This window comes from Leopardus geoffroyi, chromosome D3, assembly GCF_018350155.1.
Source record: "Leopardus geoffroyi isolate Oge1 chromosome D3, O.geoffroyi_Oge1_pat1.0, whole genome shotgun sequence".
Classification (NCBI taxonomy): domain Eukaryota; kingdom Metazoa; phylum Chordata; class Mammalia; order Carnivora; family Felidae; genus Leopardus; species Leopardus geoffroyi.
The window spans coordinates 48,525,004-48,539,305 of record NC_059339.1 but is presented as its reverse complement, the minus strand read 5'-3'; the positions used below and the strand labels follow the sequence as shown (position 1 = coordinate 48,539,305).

At 35.8% G+C, this 14,302-nt stretch overlaps 1 protein-coding gene across 3 annotated transcripts in view; it reads right to left on the bottom strand.

Moving 5' to 3' along the window:
• TAF4B (TATA-box binding protein associated factor 4b) overlaps window positions 1-14,302 on the bottom strand; it is a 126,063-nt gene that overhangs the window by 23,302 nt on the left and 88,459 nt on the right. For all 3 annotated transcript variants that reach the window (XR_006707285.1, XM_045457143.1, XM_045457144.1), the window contains exon 14: window positions 10,757-10,867. Coding sequence is in view for 2 of the 3 variants with exons in the window: in XM_045457143.1 (XP_045313099.1) it covers window positions 10,757-10,867 (111 nt within the window). In the remaining variant the exon portion in view is untranslated. The remainder of the gene's footprint in view (window positions 1-10,756; window positions 10,868-14,302) is intronic.

Below are 14,302 nucleotides of genomic sequence, written 5' to 3'. Positions count from 1 at the left end.
AAAAGGAGTGTTCTCTAGACTCACCTGGGGAACACGTGTGGTCAAGTTTTTTGTTTTTGTTTTTGTTTTTTTAATGAAAAACCCACTCTAGCATTCTAATCTCCTTAAACCTTTGGATAACTTCCTCTGTATAAATAAAATTCTAGCATCTATTTCAACTTTACTTAGTTTAGGCCACCTTTTAGTGTAGTTTTTAGTTAACTAACCAAGCAAACTGTTAGAACCACTCATAGCCCTCTGACCTAATACCTTCAATCTGGAATCTCTGCTTAGTGAGCCTTTATCAATAAATTCAGCCTGATTCAATTTTATATACCTTCTGCTCTATTCCATTCCTACACCATCCCCCAGGTAATTGCAGATAAATCATTTCTTTCAGTGTGTATCACACTTCCTCATGGGTAACGCTTAGTAGGTAAGTACCTCATGCCCTGGGGGCTGTTGCAAGGGGGTTACAGAGGTATAAAAGCAATGAGAGGTGGTGAGAGAAGATGCAGTCTCTTAAAAAGCAACTTAGCTACCTTAAGGCAAGCCATTATAGATTCCTCAGGAGACTAACTTCCCTCAGACAGAGGTAGGATGGTAAAGTAAAGGTGGCTAGAAAGAATTAAGGAGTCCAAGGTACCTAGCTTCACTGGAATCTGCCCATATTCCCCACCCCAATTTTCAGTTTTCCATTCTTTCTCTAGATAACCCTAACACAAGAGACTACAAAACTAGAAGTTCAATTTATATTGTAACTCAGCCACCTGCAGGATTAGATTTTGGGTTTGGTTTTCAGAAATCTCTGCCTTTGACTACAAGAGATAGGGGTTTCTTTTACAGCAATCATAGAGGATTTCACTTCTTTATGTGGATTCTGAGCTCAGAAGCTAAAGCCATTTCCTTTCCTAAGTTCCCCAATATAGTTTGAAGGGATCAACCTATCCCATTATTATTATTTTCATGTTAAAATGTTCCGTGGCAGTAAATACTTGGTCTCCCATAGTCTTACCTTTTATGGGCACTTGATTACTAATGTCTAAAGCTGATAAACTAACTGCTTTGCTACAGCATGCCATGGATCACCAGTGTCCCCTCTGCCACTTGAAACAGGGCCGTTAATGTTTTTAAATGTAATTAGACCTGAGAACCCATTCTGGAAAACCTAGAACTAATTTAGGAGCCCATCATTACTACGTTACTGTTCTTCTACAACTAATTATGATACAGGTGTCTTTATCAGTCAGCATTTGAACAGAGAACACTAGGAATGATAGAGAATATGGCATTTATAATGGAGATTTGGCCTTTTTTTTTTTTTAATTTTTTTTCAACGTTTTTATTTATTTTTGGGACAGAGAGAGACAGAGCATGAACGGGGGAGGGGCAAAGAGAGAGGGAGACACAGAATCGGAAACAGGCTCCAGGCTCTGAGCCATCAGCCCAGAGCCCGACGCGGGGCTCGAACTCACGGACTGCGAGATCGTGACCTGGCTGAAGTCGGACACTTAACCGACTGCGCCACCCAGGCGCCCCGAGATTTGGCCTTAAGTAATGGTGAACCTGGTCAGTTTACGTTCAGCTGTTGATTCTGTCTGGGGCTGGACCTGGCCCAGTGTTTGGAGAAGCCGATAGAGAGGAAATGGGGGAAGCTGAGGAGCCCTGTGGCTCTCCCATACCAAGAATGTTTGTGAGCTGCAGTAGCTCCCAGGGTGCCCACGCTTATCTTCTGAGAGTAAGAATATGGATGCAGTCTCACTTCCACCTTGCAAAATCAAAACACCTCATTGTCCACAGTAACCAGGAACTATGCAAGAAAAGGTATTCTGGGAAATGCAGCTCTACCTTACCAAATTTGACATAATACAAATACACCATACCATCTTTGTCTTTTTTAAAAAAAAAAATACTTGTTTGGATTTGACCTAAGTTTTAACTTTTAAAAAAAAATTTTTTTTAATGTTTATTTATTTTCGAGAGAGAGAAAGAGCATGAGTGGGGGGAGGGGTAGAGAGGGAGGGAGACAGAATCCAAAGCAAGCTCCAGGCTCTGAGCTGTCAGCCGAGCCGGATGCAGGGCTCAAACTCACGAACCCACAAGATCATGACCCAAGCTAAAGTCGGTCGCTTAACCGACTGAGCCACCCAGGCACCCCCCTATGTTTTAACTTCTAACCCTTTCTATTATTGCTTATTTCTGCTCTCACACTTTCAGTTCCCAAGGGTCTTCCATTTTCTCTAGTCATTGTTAAAAACAGCTTTTATTCTTGTTTCATGTTTGTGACACATTCTGCTTTTTTACATTTTTTTTCTAGTTTCCTACTGCTTCATACCTTTTCTTCCACATTCTCCTTTTAACTTTTCATGTAAGAGGTTTCCCTTACATATCTGCTTATCCTTGCCAACATGTTCATATTAATATTTAAGGCCTCTTCTCTTGGTTATTATTATTATTATTTTTTTAGAAACAATGCCTCCAGTCTCTAGTCAATTTGAACTCAAATACTACTAAATACTCTTATTGCTGTTTTCTCTTCTCTTCCTTATTCTTGTGTATTTATGTTTTCACTCCTTTACCAATATTTAAGGGAAATTTGGGAAGAAGGAAAGATAAATCCATAATGTGCACCTTAACATATTTCGCATGAAGTCCCTGAACATGGCTGACAGAGTCAACCTCTGTATCTCTGGAAAATTTAAAAGAGGCAGATCTGTTTATGGAAGTGTGAATTAAATAACATTTTAAAAATAAGGAGCTACTTCTTTATTTAAAGTAATAACATGCTCTAAATTCCAGCCAATCTATGTGATATTTATAGCCAGTGTTAGATGACAATAAGTATGTTTAAATCTCCAAGTCAGCTATAATAGATAACAAAGCACACTTCAGAAGTTATGGTTCCACTGTAGCCTAGCACAAAAGAATGGTGGTAAAAAATGGCACTACCTGTGCCCCTCAAGAACATAAAGATTAAAGCTATGCCCTTTCATGTCAAAAAACCTATTTTTGATTTCAAACTTTTAATTTATTGCTAAGCAAAGTTTCGTAAAAGCCCTTTCTTCTCTTATCCCTCTTATTATTATTTTTTTTTAAGTTTATTTATTCATTCTGAAAGAGAATGCATGGGGGGTTGGGGAGGGCAGAGGGGCAGAGAGAGAGAGAGAGAGAGAGAGAGAGAGAGAGAGCGCATGTGAGTGAGAATCCCCAGCAGGCTCTGCACTGTCAGTGTGGGGCTTGATCCCAGGAACCTTGGGATCATGAGCTGAGCTGAAACCAAGAGTAGGAAGCTTAACTGACTGGGCTACACAGGCACACACACCCCCTCCCCCACCGAAGAGTTAAAATCTTACAGGGTAGCATTCTAGCCTGCTTCAAGACAGAGCAAACATATACTATCCACTTGATAATTTCTTCATTCTGGTTAGCAAATGAACACTATTTTAAGCAACATATACTAGACACATCAATACTATAAGCACCATGTAGCTGATTTGGTACTGAAACCACTTAATTTTAAAAGAAATATCAGCAATTTTAAGCCAACTGAATAATTAAATGTTCTCAAGAGGCCTCATTTATTTATGTTTGTAAAAAAGCAATGAGAGTAAAACTGCATGTTGAAATTCCAAAATTTGTACTTTCATAGCTCCAAAATTGCTTTTATGTGTAATGATGGGATTTTTAAGATATGTTATAAAGTAAAAATAAAACCTATCTTTATATTCAACAAAAATGAAGAAATATCCTTATGAATGTTGGATCATTAATAAGCTATGTGAACTATTTGAAAGTACTGTTAATAAAGATCCTTTCTAATCCAAGGATCTAAAATTAATACAGGAAGTACAGTTATTAATGTCTTAACATTCCAAAGGACCCCACGCACATGATCTAAGCAATATACATAAGCAATACAAACATGCAAACACTCTAAACCTTAAAGTAGGTTCTAATTTACTGTTATAAGTATCTGTATAGCCTATATTAGTTTAAAAACTAATTTCATATTTATGTATATGTGTATATATAAATACATATTTATATAAAAATACACCCACACCCACACATAAAACTTCAAACCACAGCAGTAAATTAAGGACAAATTCAAGTATTACCAAGTAGTAAATTTTAACTATTTCCCTCCCTTAAAATTTTTTTTGGATGTTTATTTATTCTTAGAGAAAGAGAGAACACAAGCAGGGGAGGGGCAGAGAGAGAGAGAAGAATCTGAAGCAGGCTCCAGGCTCTGAGCTGTCAGCACAGAGCTGGACATGGGGCTTGAACTCACTAACCGCGAGATCATGACCGGAGCCAAAGTTGGATGCTTAACTAACTGAGCCACCCAGGCGCCCCTATTTCTTCCCTTTGTAAAGCTGACAGGTTTATGGTATAAATAGTTGATTCAAAATGATAATTGGTACTTGCTGCTTTTTGCCAGGGTTAACACAAGGAAGACAGTAGCTGATGCTATTCAACTTTTTAAAAGACTTCTAGAAGAGGAAAAAAAAAAAAAAAAGAAAAAAAAGGACTTATAGAAGAGAATATCAAATGTAAATCTATAAGGGGCCAGTTTATTTTTTTATATTAAATATAATTTATTGTCAAATTGGCTTCCATACAACACCCAGTGCTCATAGCAGGTGACCTCCTCAATGCCCATTACCCACTTTCCCCTCTCCCCCACACCCATCAACCCTCAGTTTGTTCTCAGTATTTAAGAGTCTCTTATGGTTTGTATAAGGGGCCAGTCTAATATATGGGTTATACAAATGTTTTTAAGGATAAGAGATAATTTTGCTTTATTTTACATAACAGAAAAAAAATACTAAAGGACAAAAGTCCAAAACTAATTTCTCCAAATGTATTATTGTTGATTTATTATCAACAAAAATGATAATCTATGAATGTGAAAGGTACTAGTAAGCTTAATTTTCTGCATTTTTAGTAGACAAAAAAAAAAAAAAATGCATTTAAACTAAGGAGTTATTCTTCAAAGAACCAGACTCTACTTCACTCCCCTCTGGGATTATCTGCTTATCCTAACAATTTAAATCAAACAGGTAAGATTTCAGGTTCCCATCTACAAAGAAGATAAAAAGTAAAGCCTCAGTTTCTGGTTTTATACATAACTTCTGCATTCCTTGTGAGGGAATAAGGCAAATGAATAAAGAGTTTTAAATAATTCCAGTTAGAGGCGCTTGGGTGACTCAGTAGGTTAAGCATCCAACCTAGGCTCAGGTCATGGTCTTGTGGTTCGTGAGTTCAAGCCCCACGCTGGGCTCTGTGCTGATTGCTCAGATACTGGAGCCTGCTTCAGATTCTGTGTCTCCCTCCCTCTCTGCTCCTCCCCTACTCGTGCTCTGCCTCTCCCTCTCAAAAATAAACATTAAGGGGCGCCTGGGTGGCGCAGTCGGTTAGGCGTCTGACTTCAGCCAGGTCACGATCTTGCGGTCCGTGAGTTCGAGCCCCGCGTCAGGCTCTGGGCTGATGGCTCAGAGCCTGGAGCCTGTTTCCGATTCTGTGTCTCCCTCTCTCTCTGCCCCTCCCCCGTTCATGCTCTGTCTCTCTCTGTCCCAAAAATAAATAAACGTTGAAAAAAAAATTTAAAAAAAAAAAAAAAAACAACATTAAAAAAATGTTTTTAATAATTTGAATTAATGCAATTTAAGTTACTGGGAGGGCAAATAAATCAGCAATAAACCTATAACATCATTTCTCCAGTTTCTCATTTTAAAAAGAAAACGGCCTTTAAAGTTAAAATATCATAAATAAAAATCAACAAATAAGAAAATAGTCTTCAAGCTAATTTCAAAATAAGGATTGTACTAAAATGTTACCAGCTCATTAAAGAAATGGTATTTTCAATTTAGGTTAGCATTACTTAAAAGTACTGTTATATAATACAGTAAAATCTGACAACTACCTAAGCTTAAAACCCAAGAAATACAGGGGAAAATGTACACGCCTAAATTCTCAAAACTAAAGAAGCACCAAGCAAACATACTCTTCAATACATTTAAACACAAGTTATGACACATCTGTTTTGAAATTTAAAAATTAATACTCTTGCATTTTAATGCCAATAGACAAATCATATAAACTAGTTTTTTTTTTATCTCTGAACACCAAAAATACATTTCTCTCTGACCCCTAACCTATGACCTTTCTCAGATTTGAACATACAGTAAAAGAAAAAAACACTTAAAAATCTCTGATTATTGTACACCAGGGAATGTTTTGTTTTTAAAATTTGTGACAAACTCAAATGAGATAGAGAAGCAAAGGTCTCAAGAGATTAATGGTTAACATTTCAAATTTACTATGGACCATGAAGACTACTTATAAAATATGATTAAAAGCTAAAATAATGGTACTATTACTATGATGACAATAATGATAATTTATTAAGTCCACTCGTGAGGCCAGAAACTAGCTAAACACTTTGCAGAATCCAATCTTTAAAACATTACAGGCAGGTATTATACCGTTTTTCCAAATGGGGAAAACTGAGGTACTGTGTTTAAAGGAGGTGTCAAAAATTATAAAACTTAACAGAGTAAAGAACAAAACCCAGATGTGTCTGTGTTCAAAGCAAGTGTACTCACCCCATGTGCTATAATATAGGATTTATTGTATAATACTAACAGAAAGGAAGGATAGGAATTTAGATATCTCTATAGCTCTTTCTCAAAGGAGGTGTAAATATTAACTCTGTGGATGGGAAAAAAATTATAAATAACTATTCTTGCAACAAAGAAACAAGTATGCTAAGTCATATATATAGGAATATGCTTCATGATGAAATAGCATGCCCCAGTTTTAATAAAATATTTACACACATTCATATACAAAGAGACCAAAAATAAAGGGCAGTGGGTCATCCTGTGGTAGAGAAATAATGAAAACATAAAAACTCTCCACTGGGCTAGTTTTACCATATTTTTATTTTTTAATTTTTTTAATGTTTGTTTATTTTTGAGAGAGAGAAGAGAGTGAGGAACAGAAAGAGAGAGACAGAGAGACAGAGAGAGACACAGAATCTGAAGCAGGGTCCAGGCTCTGAGCTGTCAGCACAGACACCGATGTGGGGCTCAAACTCATAAACCATGAGATCATGACCTAAAGTTTGATGCTTAACCAACTGAGCCACCCAGGCATCCCTACCATATTTTTTCAATACATTAAGATGTGCAACCTTGAGGACATTACGCTAAGTGAAATAAACCAGTAACAAAAATACAAATACTATATGATCCCACTTACATGAAGTATTTAAGTAGTCAAGTTCACAGAATCAAAGTGGAATGGCAGTTATTAGGGGCTGTGGGGAAAATGGGGAGTTCTTAATGGGTATAGAGTTTCAGTTTTACAAAACGAAAGAGTTCTGTAGATATGTTGCACAACAAATTGAATATACTTAACGCTATTGAACTGTGTAACTTTAAAATGGTTAGGATGGGGAAAAATAAAGATTTTGTAGTAATACATAAATAGATACATATCAATAGAATTAAAAATTAAAATTTTATTTCCTCAATCAGTAGCCACAGTTCAATTGCTCAACAGCTGTATGTAGCCATTCAGGACAGCATGGATACAACATTTTCTCACAAAAATTTCTATTAGATAGCACTAGATCACAGTATGCAGAAACAGACCCAAATTCATATGGGAATTTGTATTCAATACTGAATCTGTGTGATAAAGGTAGCACTTCAAATCAGTGGGGAAAGAATTATTGAGTAAATAGTATTGGGACGATTTGTGAGCCTGGGGGAGAACAAAGAATAAGGGAATAAAGATAAAGCCATATCTTAACTCCTACTCAAAAGAAATTCTGGATGAATCAAAGATTTGTACTTAAAAAGTGAAATGATAAATGTATTAACACATAATTCTAATTAAGAAAGGCCTTCCCAAATAGAATGGAAAGCCAGAGCACAAACACTCGGAAGATCTTCTTTTTAGGAAAATAAAAAACTTTACAAGAAGAAAGCCTAGACTACTGGAAAGGGGGGTGGAGGGGTGTGGTGTGTCCCATTTTCTTAATCAATTGAAAAACGTAACTCAGTTGAAAAAAGTAAACTGAAAGTACCAATATACATAGGAAAAAACTGCTCAATTTTACTTGCAATTTAAATATTGTATTAAAAATTACATTTTCAACCATCTAAGGGCAAAGATAATCTCAGTGTTAATGTTAAATAGGAACTAATGGATTTAAAAACTGATACAACTTATTCAGAGGGTCATTTTTAAATATGTAACAAAAATCAAAAGCAACAAACAATATTTATGGATAAAATGATACTGAGTCTAGAACTGACTAAAATAACCTGAGGAAGGGGCACCTGGGTAGCTCCGTAGGTTAAATGTCTGACTCTTGATTTCAGTTCAAGTCATGATCTCATGGTTCATGAGTTTGAGCCCCATGTCAGGCTCTATGTTAACAGTGAGGAGCCTGCTTGGGATTCTCTCTCTCTCGCTCTCACTCTCGCTCTCTGCCCTTCCCTCCCATCCCCCACACATGCTCACTCTCTAAATAAATAAATAAACTTAAAAAAAAAATAACCTGAGGTATAAAAAACCAGAGAAAGTTGGTTCAGATTTAAATAAGACTGGGTATACATTGATAGTAGGTGTACCAGAGTGGTGAGTATATGGGGGGGATTCATTTATTTTTTGTGTGTTTGAATTTTTCCAAAAAGTTTTTCATGTTATGCATAGCCTTTAAACCAGGAATTCCATTGTTAGGAATTTAGCCTACAGTTACATTATACAATGTAAGTACAAGAATGTCCTGGAAGAAAACTAAATTTCCATTACCGAATGGGTTGAGTAAATTATGTTTATCTACACATAGTAATGTCCTATACCTTTAAAAAGTATGGAGGTCAATTATGTGACGGAGATTACAGAAAAGGGGAAAAAACATCAAGGGCAGAACAATAGGCATAGTCTGATCACAATTAAGTAAAAACAAAATCAAGCACGTGGATCTGTGAACACCCATAAGATACATGTGCATATTCATAATAAATTTTTAGAAGGCTATGTCAAAAATCTTAATAATGGTTTCGTCTGGTTGGGCAGGAGACAGGGAACTAGAAATCTGTGAGGAGGGACACTTATTTTTCAAACATTTTTTATACTGTGATTTTTTGGGGGACCTGTGAACATATTGCATTCATTACATTTATAATGAAAAACAACTAGATTTTTTAAATCCTTCCTCTACTGAGATGATTGTCATTTATTTAGGAACTGTCAATGTTCAGGGTATATGTTAGGGAGGAGCTGGTCTCAAAGCATATTTAAATTTTACAGAGCAAAAGAGATGAGCCATATTGCTATTGCTGACGCTACCTCAGTGGTACCTGTATCTCACCCTGATGATCGATCCACAAATCTAACATTACATCAAATAATTGTTCTAGAGATGTAGGTCAGCTCCTTTCTGTGCTAATCAAACAATTAACAATTTTTATGGAGTATGTAAGTTCTGTGGAGGAATACAAATGAATAGGATTATATCTGCTCAAAAAGTTTAAAATCTTGCAAAGAAAAAATATGCATCATATAAGGAACAGAGAAGAATCTGCCATGCAAACATATTATGTACTGAGACAAGAAGTCAATGAAGGAATGCGTAGTTGGGGTTCATGGAAGAAAAAAGATGGCAGATTTGATCTTAAGATATGAACTGGGGGCATCTGGGTGGCTCAGTTGGTTGAACATCTGACTTCGGCTCAGGTCATGATCTCATAGTTCATGAGTTGGAGCCCCACATCTGGATCTCTGCTGTCACTGCAGAGCCTGCTGCAGATCCTCTGTCTCCCTCTCTCTCTGCCCCTTCCCCACTCATGCGGGGTCGGTCTCTCTCTCTCTCAAAAATAAATAAATATTTTTTAAAAAAACTTAAGAAAGGGGCGCCTGGGTGGCTCAGTCAGTTAAGCGGCCGACTTCGGCTCAGGTCATGATCTCACAGTCCGTGAGTTCGAGCCCCGCGTCAGGCTCTGTGCTGACGCCTCAGAGCCTGGAGCCTGTTTCGGATTCTGTGTCTCCCTCTTTCTGACCCTCCCCTGTTCATGCTCTGTCTCTCCCTGTCTCAAAAATAAATAAAAATGTTAAAAAAAAAAAAAATTTTTTTTTAAACTTAAGAAAAAAAGATATGAACTCGATTTAGATATACAGTAGGAAGAGGATCATCTAAGACCAGTGGAAAGAATGCACAGAAATAAAAAACTGAGATAATGTGACTCATTATGAGTAGAGATGGGGGTGGGTGGAGGGAAAAGGAAGAAGTATAAAATAAGTGATCAAGAGGAGTAAAGTTCAAGGTGATATATACCCTAAAAAAACAGGCGAAGTTAATATTTTATAAAATAGGCAAAGGAGAGTTTTTTTTTTTTTTTTTTTTTTTTTTTTTAATTTTTTTTAACGTTTATTTATTTTTTGAGACAGAGAGAGACAGAGCATGAACGGGGGAGGGTCAGAGAGAGAGGGAGACACAGAATCTGAAACAGGCTCCAGGCTCTGAGTGGTCAGCACAGAGCCCGACGCGGGGCTCGAACTCACGGAGTGTGAGATCGTGACCTGAGCCGAAGTCGGCCGCCCAACCGACTGAGCCACCCAGGCGCCCCGCAAAGGAGAGTTTTAACAAGCATTTGGCAGCACCGGCATGCAAGGTAGGATAAACTATGTACATGTCTTTGCTTCCTTTTGGCTTGCTTTCTTGACATGAAAAATAAAATAACAAACATTACTTCAATACCTCACTTCCAGACCCAGATTCTAGTGGTCTCTTCTTTCTTGGTCCAATGGCTGCAAGAGCTGTGAGGTTAGCATCTCTATGCTGTATCTGCGCAAGCTCCAACTGTTGTAACTAGAAGATGGAACAACAACAACAACAAAAAAGTCAATGTTTTCAGGGTCATGCTCAGAAGGAGGAAGAAACTGATCATTAAGCCTATTTTTGTGTTCTTTACCAAATAAGTTACAGTATAAAATAAATGATAAATTCCCCTAACAGTCAAGAGCACATCATTTCCTAATGCCTTTACTCCAACAAACTCTTTAGTCCTGAATCTCTAAACAATAAGAGGCAGAATTTAGGTAAGGAAGAAGTATAGAATAGAAGAAAAGCCAGAAAAAAAAAGGGCATCTAGTGCTTAATCTATCCTTAGTTTAATCACAGGTAAGAAATACCTGAAGAATAAATTGAACAGTAAATTGGAGAGAAACTGGCCACGCTATAGTCAACTTTTTCAAAATAAAAGTTACTTGAAAATAAAGACAGTTTTTGTAAATTATAGGAAAGAGTTCTATGCTGTATGGTTTACAAACTACTTCCTTAAAAATTTACTCATTTAACCCTTACAACCACATTAAAAAGTATAATATTAATTATAATAGGATGTGAAAGTTATACATATATGTACCATGTACCATCTTTTTTTTTTTTTACTAAGGAAGACATGCCCTAAGAGCTTAGAAAAACTTCATAAAGGTTACATAAATAAATAAGTGATAGAAACAGAACTCAGAGCCAAGTGTTCTTATTACAAGCCCTTTCTATAGATCACACTTTCACATGGATTTACTCTATATTTATCTTCATGCTAAAAACTGAAAGTACTATTTTGCTGTAGAGTTTTTATCATAATTAACCCAGAATATCCAAATCTACAAGATATAATTATTTACTATGTGGGTACTCATGAAAGGTGCTCATGAAAGATGCCCCATTAAAAGACAGATAAATAAGACATTAGAACTGTAAAATAAATACATGAAACCATAGTATCATTTCACAAGGGCAGGTGAGTGTCAAATGGTATTTCAGAAAGAAAAGAAAAGAAAAGAAAAGAAAAGAAAAGAAAAGAAAAGAAAAGAAAGGAAAAGAAAAAAGAAAAGAAAGAAAGAAAAAGAGAAAGGAAAGAGAAAAGAAAAGAAAAGAAAAGAAAAGAAAAGAAAAGAAAAGAAAAGAAAAGAAAAGAAAAGAAAAGAAAAAAGATAACCAAGTCAAAATAAAACACCACTACGAGGTCCTTAAGCTTCTCCAGAAGAAGAAGAACGTTCAGTTACCATCAAAATCTTATTACTATGGACAGAAATGAATAAAGAACCTGCCACTGGTTGCTAAACAAATATTCAAACAATATCAGGCTCTAAGATAGCCAATTGAAAGTAACCTGTTGAGGAACCCTATACACACACACATTGAACATTCTTTAAAAAGAACATTGACCAGGGTACCTGGGTGGCTCAGTCAGTTAAGCTTTAGACTTCAGCTCATGATCTCACAGTTTGTGAGTTTGAGCTCAGCATTGGGCTCTGTGCTAACAGCTCAGAGCCTGGACCCTGCTTCAAATTCTGTTTCCTTCTCTCTCTGCCCTTTCCTGGCTTGTGCTCTGTCTCTCTCAAAAATAAACATCAAAAATAATTTTTTTAAACGAGAATTGACCAAATTTTGAACATATTAAAAAAAGAGCAGGATGAAAACAGTAAAGTTTGTGGTGAAATAGGCAGTCTCAAGGAGATACAAAGTAAAGACTACTTCAGGGTATTTTATAGTATTAGAGGAAAGACCAAAAATAATCCCTAGGTAACTGAGTCTTTAGTAAAGCAGAAAACATAACTAAAAATAAAAAAAAAATTAACTAAGAACCAATCTCCATTTGCTTTTCACAAATTACAGGGAAGAAAACCCTCTTTTAAACTGTAGTTTTACACACACACACACACACACACACACACACATATTGCTAAAAAACTGTTTTCAGGGGTTGTAAAGTGTCCTTTGTTGATGCTGGCCTTTTAAAAAGTATAGATAGTTTCAGAGTCTGATGCTGTCATAATCTGGAACTTCTAGGTGACAAAATGCGATTTTAATTAATCTACCCTGCAGCACAAATCAAACAATCAGCTATATTTTTTAAGTCTTTCCCTGGAGAAAATTAGCATCTGCAAGATAGTCACAACAAATAAAAAGTTTTTAAATTGACCTCTGTCATCAAAATTCCCTACCTATGTAGTAAAACATTTTCTCCCACTCTGCAAAGTATACTTTGGTTTTCTGAAATCTCACATGTCTTAAGACAGAACACCCAAAACAGGTCCTTTAAAAAAAAAAAAAAAAAAAAAAAAAGAACCTGACAAATTAGACTTCATACAAATTAGAAACATTCTTGCACTACAAAAGACATGGTTAAGAGAACAAAAAAAAACACACTATTTATATTTAATTTCTCTATTTTTCTTTTTGTTGCCTTATTGTCTGGGCAATATAACACTGAGTAATAGTGATGAAAACAGACATCCTTGCCTTTTTCCTAATCTCTGGAAGAAAGCATTCAGTCATTTCATCATTAAGAATAATGTTAATAGTAGGGTTTCAATAGTTGCACTTTATCAGGTTAAGGAAGTCCTCTTCATTCCTAGATTTTTGAGAGTTATTCTTATTAATACATATTGAAATCCATCTAATGTATTTCTGCATTAATTGATATGATCTTTCTTAGATTGTTAATATGGTAGATTACATTCACTGATTTTTTAATATTAACACAGCTTTGCATTCCTGGGGGGGTAAACTCCACTTGGTCATAATATATTATTTTTATACATTGCTACATTTGATTTGCTAATATTTTGTTGAAGATGTTTACTTCTATGTTCACAAAGGATACTGAAATGTTTTCCTATTTTGTAATGTTTTTCTGGTTAGTTATCAGGATAATACTGGTCTCATAAAATGAACTGGAAGAGTTCCTAACTCTTCTGATTCCTGAAATTGTGGAGACACAGTATTAATTCTTCTATAAATTTTTGGGAGAATTTACTAGTAAGTAAAATGATCTAAGCCTGGAGATTTCTTCACTGAAAGGTTTTAACTATAAATTAACTTTAATAATTACAAAACTACTGAGGTTAGCTACCTCACTTGGCTAAGTTTTGACAGATGGTGCTTTTGAAAAAACTGGTCATTTCATCTAAGTTGTTGAACTACTTGCATGGAGTTGTTCTTTTGTATTCCCTTACCCTGCAGGGTCTGTAGTTTTTTCCACCTCTTTTTTCCTGATATTGGTGATTTACATCTTTTTTCTTTCTCAGTCTAATTAGAGATTTGTCAATTTTATCATAAAAGAACTAGCTTTTGGTTTTATTGTCTCTATTTTTTCCTTTTGTTCTCAAAGTCATTGATTTCTGCTTTTATCTTTATTATTTACCTTCTTCTGCTTGCTTTGGATGTATATTGCTCTCCTTTTACCAGTTTCTTAAGATAAAAGCTTAGATTATTAATTTGAGACCTTTCTTC